Below are 11,252 nucleotides of genomic sequence, written 5' to 3'. Positions count from 1 at the left end.
GAAGAAGAAGAAGAAGAAGAGAAGAAGAAGAGAAGAAGAAGAAGAAGAAGAAGAAGAAGAAGAGAAGAAGAAGAAGAAGAAGAGAAGAAGAAGAAGAAGAAGAAGAAGAAGAAGAAGAGAGAAGAAGAAGAAGAAGAAGAAGAAGAAGAAGAAGAAGAAGAAGAAGAAGAGAAGAAGAAGAAGAAGAAGAAGAAGAGAAGAAGAAGAAGAAGAAGAAGAAGAAGAAGGAGAAGAAGAAGAAGAAGAAGAGAAAGAAGGGACTCCTCACCAACAAGAGCCATACAAGTTTACTTCAGAATAACCTCCCAACAAAAGTATTCAGAGAGTATCCTAGAGGAAATGTCTCTTGAAAGCCAACACACAATACTGTTTAGGCTATAGTTCACAGTATAATGCAACATCAAAAGGTTATTTCAACAGTCTCCACTCCACTTTCCAGAGGGTATAATTATCATATTATTTTCTTCTTCTGCTACTGCTTCTTCTTTCCCTTGTTCTACATAATGATTATCATTCCCTTCCCACATTGTCTCTTCTTCCTTTTCTATCCGTTCTTCTTCTCATTCTTCTTCTTCTTCTTCTTCTTCTTCTTCTTCTTCTCCTTCTTCTCCTCCTCCCTATTCTTTTTCTTCATTTTCCCCTTCTCCAACGCCAACTTGTTGCTCCCAAATTATCTCTAGCCTTTCTCTCCTCTCACTTACTTTCTCTCTTCCTCTTGCATTGTAAGCTATATAACAGTAATGGTTATCCTGCTCCATCATCTACCATTTTCTTCCATTATTATCCTTCTCTAACTGTCGGTCTCTCTCTTTCTTTTTCTCTATCACCTTATTCATTTTCCCCTCTTGTCAGTCATTTTCACTTTTTCTTCCTCTTTCTTTATCGCCTCATCTCTCCTGCCTTGTAAACTATTTGCAGTGATTGTCAACCAATCTTTGACAGAGATTATGCACTAATTACAGGGGTTGTAAACAATTATTTCCACCCTACGAATGCATCCATTCTCTATCATTTCCCGAAGAAGTCATTTCCCGAAGAAGTCATTTACAATGAAAGTCATTTTCTGAGTAGTCAATCACAGTACAAGTAATTTTCGACTGACATCTTTTTTTAGATACCTGATGACCCATTATTAGAAGTTGAAATCTCTCATTGAAATGGAGACTCTGATTTGCTCCAATCACTGTCTATTATTAATCAAGTATTTTTGGGAGAAATAAACCTTTTGATGCCTTGCAACTCTGAGACTTGGAGTTTGCTTAAATCACTGGCATTCAACATCCTAGTATTTTTGGGAAATAATTGTTCTCCTGAGGACTTCCAGCTCTGATTTTCGGGAATAATTGTTCCCCAGTTGTATTCCAACTCTGTATTTTGGGAATAATTATTCTTGTGATCATGTCTGTACTGTGGAACACTGATTTACTGAGATTACAAGACATTATTGTCCGAGTACTGATCGTATTTTTGGAAGTTTTGTGAAATACTGGATTTATTACCTTGTGATTGATCTCTGTAACAATGTTGTTATGTTCTCAGATCCACTCTGTTTCTTCTCTCCCTTCAGTTCACAAGGGAATCTTCTAGTATTCGTGTTTCTGCAAAGCTGCACTTCAAAATATATTGGACTTCTGTTAAACCCTTTGCAATTTTATTAGAGTCCCCTTTTTTGTCAACAAAAAATAAATTTAATATTTGTCAAATATTTTACAATTAATTATTTGATTGAGTCACTGATTAGAACTGATAGCCACTGAACAAATACATAGTAAAAATTGTCTATTCGCTACTACGATTGGGTGAATGAAAGCTTGAAGTCATGATGTTTTTCCGATAAAACGAATATATTGTTGATTCATCAACAGAGTGATTTGTCAATTTTTCACCATTATCATGAATTTCTACTTATCACTTCTCAAGGTGAGTGATTTATCGGGTCGATGTCAAACGAGGCAAACGACAGAAGAGTCCTGCGACAGTCGATACCAGCGACGGTAGAGACCGGCGACATTCGAGGCCAGCGACGGTAGAGGACTCCTGAAAAAGAGGCCTCAAATGTCGCCTGCGTTAGGCGACAGTAGAGGACTCTTCAATTTTCGTACACTCCCGACAGTCGAGGCCTACGACCGTAGAGGACTGTAAAACAGTCCTCTACTGTCGCAGGCCTCGAATGGCGTCGGTCTCGACTGTCGCGCCCCCGATTTATCATTATAGAGAATCTCTGTTATACCACAAGCATTATCCAATGTACCGGTTAATGAAAGATTCTATTCCGTTCTAATGAGATGATATTACAAACGGATCAATAGATACCAACATTGTGCTATCGGTGGAAATGTTAGAGAATTCCAAATCTTTCAAAGCTCAAAGTATCATGGTTGTCTCTATTACTTAGTGCCGATTGCACTAAGTAATAGCCGGTTGAATTTTACTTTTTGTTTAGTTGAGATTTATCAATAATTCTTAGTTGAGAAGTTGATATTGTGGTAATTATTCATATTGAATGAAAAAGACTAAGTAATTGTCAAAAATCACATATTTATTGATACTTAGAAAGACCGGTTTCGGTTATTACACCATTGTCAATCTCTGATAAACGGGATTTATATCAGAGATTGACAATGGTGTAATAACCGAAACCGGTCTTTCTAAGTATCAATAAATCTGTGGTTTTTGACAATTTCTTAGTGTTTTTCATTCAAGGTTTAATTTTAACAAAATGTAATGTTTCAAGGAGACATATAAAAGTTTAACCTGTTGTCTCCATGTATGTATTAATGCAAATAAAAAAACTTATAATTCCCATGAGAACCAATCAGAGAAGCCGTTTTTCAAAAAACGCCTCCTCTGATCGGTTCTCGTAAAGTTAATCACGGTTAAAATTTAACCGGCTTTTATGCAACCGGGATTTAGATTTAAAAATGGCTGATAAGGGAGTAGATTATTCAAAAACAGCAGATCATCAGAATGCTATAGAATCATTTATGATATTTAAATTGATCTAATTCACACAGCTATGTGTCAAATTGAACATTCTTCAGTGGGAGAAAGAGTTATGTCCAAAACAACTCCCATAATTCAGATGTTTTGAAGGTATCTTGAGATGAAAATGTTGACAATGGACCCGAAGGTTCGAAAGTATGCTCGAGTCAGTAAGTGAATATTTAATCAATTTATTAATTAATTCAGCCTGGAAGTTATCATTTCAGTTTTTGTGTAGTTGAGAAGTTGATACTGTGGTAGTTATTCATATTGAATAAAAAAGACTAAGAAGTCAAAAAACCACTGATCTATTGATAATAAGAAAGACCGGTTTCGGTTATTACACCATTGTCAATCTCACCACATGTCAGTTTATCAGACAATGGTGTAATAACCGAAACCGGTCTTTCTAATTATCAGGGAATCAGTGGTTTTTTGACAATTTCTTAGTCTTTTTCATTCAAAATTATCATTTCAGAGTTAAAACTTGATGAAAATGACTGTTTCAATAGGATGCTGATGTTTCTCATTATTTCTGAGCTTTTCCTGAACTGAATCATCTATTGAGAAGCTCATATTTGAAGTGATCAATCCAAGTAACTATAAAGGCCGGTTTCCGAGCTCGGCATTCAGCTAAGTTCTAGACTTTAAACAGCTGGAGTCAGAAAACTAGCTTCCCAAAACGGGGCGTAGTCGCAGTTTTTATAACAGTAGTCACAGTTTTTATTTTCTCATTTCTCATTGACGAAATTAAACATTTCTAAATGATTTAGAATAGCTGAAACTTTACACTATTTTCTCTTTATTTTATTCTGTGTTTAATTTTCTAGTTTTTTTGAAATTTAATTCAAACGTGACTTTGACAATGACTACGTCTACGTCCCATTTCGGAAAGCCAATTTTCTTACTCCAGCTGTTTAAAGTCTAGAACTTAGCCTAATCCCGAGCACGTAAACCGGCCCTAAATAATCTAAAACCATTTTTGATTTCAGAAAGAAAACAACCTTAACCAAGTCAGAAACAAGATCAAACAATACCTGGAGTTCTCCCACATCTACAACCCTGACGAATTCAGTATCATATCAACCCTCCTTTACTCAATAACCATATACTTTGTGGCTCAAACCGTCTACCTAATCGTCACGTTCTGGGAGGAATGGAGTTTCAACCTACGTGTATCAGCTGTGGAGAGCCTAAACTTCACATTCGGCGTCATTTTTCTCTCGAGTGATCTCTATCTGATGCCCGGGAAAACTAAAATCCTGATGGAAATGCTAAAATGGCGACACCATGTGAAAAACCATGGGAACTTGGGGTTGGAGATCGATATGTTGAAAGAGAAACTGACATTTTTGGAGAAGATGGAGGTGGAATCTGTTAACTCAGCTAACGCTATCAAGAAAGTTTTAAACTACGTTTATCTGAACTACTTACTTACCCCAGTTTTCGGATTAATCTTTTATTTTCTAAAAATCATCAACCTTGATAACCTCACCCTGCCCTTTATCATACACATCCCAACCTATAACGACCCTTTCAAATTCGAAAACCTTCGACATTTTTTCCTATCAGCTTCATTTTTATCCATCTACATAATCTACACAGCTGTTTTGACAATCACAATTTTTCAAGTCTCGTTTTTGTCAGTGAATAATGTTATCACTGAGATGCAGCTACTTCTGTTGAGTTTGAAAGAGTTTAATGTTAATTTTCCGGTCGGTTTTGATGATGGGGAAACTGGAAAATTGGAGGAAAATGATAGAAAAAACAGGTTGAAGGCTCTGTTCAATGATATCTGTGAGCATCATCAGTATATATTCAGGTAATTGTCATTTTAACTGATTGTTGATTGTTATATTCCAACCAATTCATATTCGTAATTGAACTATCACTCTCTTCAAAGGATTTTAAAATTAATTGTCATTTTAACTGATTGTTGATTGTTATATTCCAACCAATTCATATTCGTAATTAAACTATCACTCATTTCACAGGATTTTGAAATCATTTATGTTGTCTGTGATACAATTGAGAGAAGGAATCATGAGAAGATATCCCATGATATGGGTCTTTAATGTTCCAAATTCCACTGTTAACTGAAGCCGATTGTCCTAGTAGTCATTTTCTTTTACGTGGAACTATGTAATGCTGTGAGTCTCTTAGACTGTGGAACTGTACAAAACAAACAGTGTTGTAATAATAGACAGTTAGCAGCTTGAGTTAACAAGAAATGACTTGAATTTTGAAACATGAACTACCTTTATCATGTGATATATACTTAATATACTTAATCTTCTCTTCACGGTATGGAGAAACAATATCATAATTAGATATTCCATTGTATACGACTTTTATGTCGCATCTTTTACTGTTATCTCAAGCCGATAGTCCACGTAGTTCTTTCCCGTGAAGCTGTGTGACGCTCGTAGTCTCTCAAACTGTGCCGTTCATACACTCTCACCCCAACAAAACAGTAAAAATCGACAATAATCGACTTGAGATAACAGTACAAGTTGCAACATAAACGCCCTATACCATGGAATATCTACTTACGCTATTGTTCATCTACGGTAATACTAACAACCAACTTGATATATTGTTCCCAATCATCTCTTTTAGGATCGAAGTTCATCCAATATTATAATCCAACATAATATATCATAATCAAATAATTTCTTATGATTATATAAGATAATCTTTTCATTTTATATCACACCAAATCAACGGATGTAACAAATAACCATGAAACTCAGACCCATATGCACCATCTACATTCAACTCCTATTTAGATTCACATGAAGATAAAGTAGCAGCTGATATAATGTGTTACCTGGTTTGAGCCAACAGAAAAAAATCTGGTGTGGTACACTCACACAACTTTCCTTGCTCATTGAACTGCAGGCCTCATTCTCAAACGAGCATAAGAGGAATAACAAGGAGGAGCATAATTAGGGGAATAACAATGACAATTGGAGGCAACATATTTGCAACTACGATTTATACTATTTATACTATTTGTATGTGGGTATATTATAATTGTTTTCAGAGTACTTTTTCCTTTGTGTGAATTGTGAAATTCGATGATTTTTTTAAAAGTCGTCAAAACAGCTGTTCTACAGATGAAATATCTTGACTATGACTGTGTTCTTTTATAAACTGCTCTACATACCTACCTACCTCATGCACGAGAAGGAGGTTACAAAGTCCATTTCTCAAGGATGGGGTGGACCACCCATTAGTTTCCCAGGAAAAAGACTCATGCCAGTTGATAGGGCTTATGAATAGCTATCCATGGTATAAATTTGAAGAATATCGTTAGAGCCGTTTTCGAGAAAACCGTCAAAAAAAATGGTTTTTGTCATTATCCGCCATTTTTCTCATGAATATTACGGAGCTCCTGAAATTTTCTCAGAAATGAGACTCATGCCAGTTGATAGGGCTTATGAATAGCAATCAATGGTATAGATTTGAAGAAAATCGTTAGAGCCGTTTTCGAGAAAACCGTGAAAAACATGGTTTTTTAGTCATAATCCGCCATTTTTCTCATGAATATTACGGAGCTCCTGAAATTTTCCCAGAAATGAGACTCATGCCAGTTGATAGGGCTTATGGATAGCTATCTATGGTATGAATTTGAAGAGAATTATTAGAGCCGTTCTCGAGAAAACCGTGAAAAACATGGTTTTTTAGTAATTATCCGCCATTTTTTCCGCCATCTTGAATTGAATTTTATTGAATTTCTTATTGTCGGATTCTCATGGTATAAGGACCTTAAGTTTGAAATTTCAAGTCAATCGGTTCATTAGGAATGGAGTTATCGTGTTCACACACACACACACACACACACACACACACACACACACACACACACACACACACACACACACACACACACACAACACACACACACACACACACACACACACACACACACACACCACACACACACACACACACACACACACACACACACACACACACCACACACACACACACACACACACACACACACACACACACACACACAGACCAACACCCAAAAATCATGTTTTTGGACTCAGGGGACCTTGAAACGTATAGAAAACTTGAAATTAGGGTACCTTAATTTTTTTTGGAAAGCAATACTTTCCTTACCTATGGTAGTAGGGCAAGGAAAGTAACAATCACCGTTCAATGAATCCCCGTTTAAACTCAGATGTTGCATACGGGTGATATTGGTAGGCGTGAAACTTTTAAGCCAAGAGATGAGAGCAAGGTACCTAGAATACATTGTAATGTTGGTACATAATTGGATAAGAGCATTAATTTTAAATTCATTCTTCTCGAATGTATTCAGTAGATATTTAAGTATCTCTGCGATTAATTCGAAAAATGTGTAATAGACTCACTAGAACATGTGATGAGATCATGCATTAAGATTCTCTCATTTTAAGTCAATCTTTGTGAAGATATTAATAAGTTTGAGAGTATTTTTGTCATCAATTGTAGGGTGTTGAAAAAATGTTCTGATGAACAAGTGTTTGAATTTCAGGAAAATCGATATTCTGAATGATGGCTACCGGTACCGTCTATTCTACGTGAACACATTCACATGTCTACAGCTCTGTTTTGCCCTATTCTGTTTACAGGTATCGTTCTCTCATTAATCCTTATTTTCAATTTCCAATAACGAAAATATAGTTGAATTTAAACCAATTTTATTTTTTATCACAACCCACCTCATACTACTTGGTAACATTATATGTTTTCCAGTACAAGTAGAGTAGTCTACTATTGAGATAATTTGAATATTATCAAAGAAACCCTAAACTAAATGAAAGTACTAAGAAATCGTTAAAAACCACAGATTTATTGATACTTAGAAAGACCGGTTTCGGTTGTTACACCATTGTCAATCTCTGATTAACAGAGTTTTACTTGAACAGAGTTTATCAGAGATTGACACTGGTGTAACAACCGAAACCGGTCTTCCTAAGTATCAATAAATCTGTGGTTTTTGACAATTTCTTCGTATTTTCATTTGATATGTATTATTATAAACTTTACAATATAAACTTCTCAACTACGTGAAAAGTAAAAACCTATACATTGTTTGATTGTTTATTCTATGATATTATCAAGAGAAAAGTGATGTCTAATTGATTGAAGGATGTCCCTCAGTATACCAGACACACAAAATTGGCAAAAAACAAAATTAGAATCTTTTTCTTCTTGAATGAACGAAACTGAATTTGTTATCTTCTGATAAGACTCCAAGATGAGAACAGTATTGTTCCATTATTATCTGACTGAAACATGATATACAGTATTTCATTCTACCATAGTTGATACAATAACAATTTGGAAGTTTCTGGAAAGGAATAATACCACGAACGTCATCTACCGAGAGAAAAAGTGAACTGATAGGTTCAACTCACACTTACGCGACTCAAGTCGAGAAGAGACTCGACTCTAGTCGAGAGCATGATTGTGTTTCCAAATGGTGACAGTCGCGGAGACTAGAATCGACTGGTCTGAGTGTCACCATTTGGAAACACATGCTCTCCACTAGAGTCGAATCTCTTCTCGACTTGAGTCGCGTAAGTGTGAGTTGAACCTATCAGTTCACCTTTTCTCTCGGTAGATGACGTTCGTGGTATTATTCCTTTTCAGAAACTTCCAAATTGTTATTGTATCAATTATGGTAGAATGAAATACAGGAGCCCTAGGCTGATGTCACAGTTAATGCTCGACTCTCATTAGTCAGCCACTTCAAGTGTTGAAAATGGGAGTGACTAGTCTCGTTCAATCGCAGAGCTCCACTGCTCAACAACAGCTCGTTTCAGCTATTTTGCTACAAACGGCCATCAATTTTCAAACTAAGAGAATCAAGTCATTCTGTTTGGAGATTAGTGCAACTACTGAATTTTATAAACTTCATGCTCATTGAATTTCAAGATTAGAGAAATCCAACAACTTGAAAACGTGCTCAAGACGAAAACTTTACTTCTAAGACTTTCCTAATAATCTCAACTACAATGTATAAATTACTCATATATTGAGCAAACCCTTATTGAACTATCAAGTTTAACAAGTTTAACCCTTATTAAACTATCAACTATTATTAAACTTTTGGGAAATCTTCTATTCAACAAACTCTCTTAGGGTTTAATCTCTACCTCTGAGACTTTATTCGCCGATAATAATAGAACAATGTTCAAATCACCCATATATATATATATATTATCAAATTGAGCAAACCCTTATCAAATAGTCAAGATTAGAAGGATTCTCAATCCAAAAAACTCTCCTGAGAATAGTCTCGACCTCTGAGACTTTATTTGCTGATAATAATAGCTACAATGTTCAAATCACCCATGTATAATTATTATATTAAGCAAACCCTTATCAAACTATCAAAGTTATGAGTCTCTTCTATTTAACAAACTCTCCTGAGTATAAAACCTTGACCTTTTTCTACTTCATAGAGCTTCTGAGATTTCCTCCTTTGTAGTATTGTAGTATCCCAGTGCATGATATCAAATAGCTACCAGACATTCGTGCTGGTATCTTGACATTAGAGACAATTACAGGGAAAGAAATAGTGTACATGAATTATTGCAACAGGGAACTATCTTGATTACAATAACAATAACATAGAATGAGATCTCTCAAGAAACCATCTTGAACTGTGTAAGTTACAGAGATGGTATCAAATATTACGGGATCAATGGAAAAGTATCTATAGATCGTATCATATCCCTACACTGTTATCTAAATGATCCACCCTCAACTCTATAGCGTTTCTCTGGCGTTTTTATAGCGTCTCTCTAGCGTTTTACTAGCGTTCCAACAGTAGCGTTTCTGTTCTACAACTCCATCCTATATTTTGCCTAGAGTACTATTGCCTGTTGTACTTCCAACACCAAAAATTATACTGCTACTACAGTTTTCCAGAAGAACACTTCTTCACAGTTCGAAGGTTCTATAGTGAGGTCCACGTTATAATGGCAGTATTTGAGTAACATTGGTGCTATTGAATATCCAATTTTGTTTAGCAATACTATTGCTAAACAAATACTGTCATTATAACGTGGCCATCACTATAGTACACAATCTCTCTATTTCTAGTTTTCGCTATTGAACAAAGGTCGTATCTGTATAGATCTTCATAATCATTTCAAATGAATCATGTCAAATTAATTTTATGAAAACGTGAACATAATATTCTGAAAAATAATCATGAAATTTAAAAACAATATTGTTTTTCAGAAAGGAGATTTAGGTAGTAAAGTGAGGTATGGATTACTGTCGGCTGCTGTCATATTGACAAACTATGTCTTCTCTGAGAACGGGCAAAGGCTTGAAAATGAAGTAAGTGATATAATTAATTACAGTACTGTCAAACGAAAATCCAGATTAAATGCTGTAAGTCACCCCGAAGACTGCTACTGAAAATATTGACAACAGGGTGAACAGTTAGATGGAAATTCGATGAGCACTACATAAAATTATAAAAAAAATATTTGTCATTCCCGGGCTGAAATAGTTGTCTTATATTTTTTCACTGTACAAAATTCTTCAGGATTTCATTGCGTCAAGTTTCTAGTTTATCAGTTTTCATTTCAATTTATTCATCATTTACAATCAACTTTATGACAAAGAAACAGACTACAGTCCAAAACTTCTTTTTATCCCAATTTTTCAAAATAAACTGTCCAAATAAAGGTTATATGCGTCTTTTCAATTCTTCACTAACTTCCACATTGAAACAAAACACTAACACTTGAAACAATAATTAATTTTGAATTCGAGAAGATTAGGATCCGAATTGATAACAACCTTTCTTCTACTTAGTTAACTTTCTTAATTGATAACTATTTCTTCCTCTAGTTTTTAAAATGGACCCTCGCGGAGCACGGGTTTCCTGCTAGTCAACACAAATTTATATCAAACCATATATTTTTTATGATAAAAAACGATTTCCAGAAACTGAATAATATAATACATATTAGAAAAGAAAGTACAAGAATAATGAATACTCCTCTGTTTTTTGTCCGCAGGGTGAAAAATTGCGAGAGGCATTTTTTGATTGCAGTTGGATTGGCAAACCTCATTGGTTGAAAAGTTCACTTGTTATACTCCTGACCAGAATGACGAAGTCGCCCAAAATCCACTCATACGGTATCTTCACTCTCAACAAGAACAATTTGAAAATTGTAGGTTTCATGAATCCATGAATTTTGATGTCATTATCAAATAATATACAGCGGATGATAAATAAATTGATG

General features: G+C 35.1%; 1 protein-coding gene across 1 annotated transcript; it reads left to right on the top strand.

The window, feature by feature from the left end:
* The first annotated feature begins 1,814 nt into the window (after window positions 1–1,814).
* LOC120353339 lies at window positions 1,815–11,201 on the top strand. Its single transcript, XM_039436640.1, has 5 exons — window positions 1,815–1,920; window positions 3,975–4,804; window positions 7,514–7,610; window positions 10,234–10,335; window positions 11,025–11,201. Exons 1-5 carry the CDS (start codon window positions 1,894–1,896, stop codon window positions 11,199–11,201), a joined length of 1,233 nt encoding a protein of 410 aa, XP_039292574.1. The 5' UTR covers window positions 1,815–1,893.
* The last annotated feature ends 51 nt before the right edge of the window (window positions 11,202–11,252 follow it).

This window comes from Nilaparvata lugens, chromosome 10, assembly GCF_014356525.2.
Source record: "Nilaparvata lugens isolate BPH chromosome 10, ASM1435652v1, whole genome shotgun sequence".
Taxonomy (NCBI): domain Eukaryota; kingdom Metazoa; phylum Arthropoda; class Insecta; order Hemiptera; family Delphacidae; genus Nilaparvata; species Nilaparvata lugens.
Note: the sequence above shows the minus strand (reverse complement) of the source record. Positions and strands in the feature narration are given on the sequence as shown.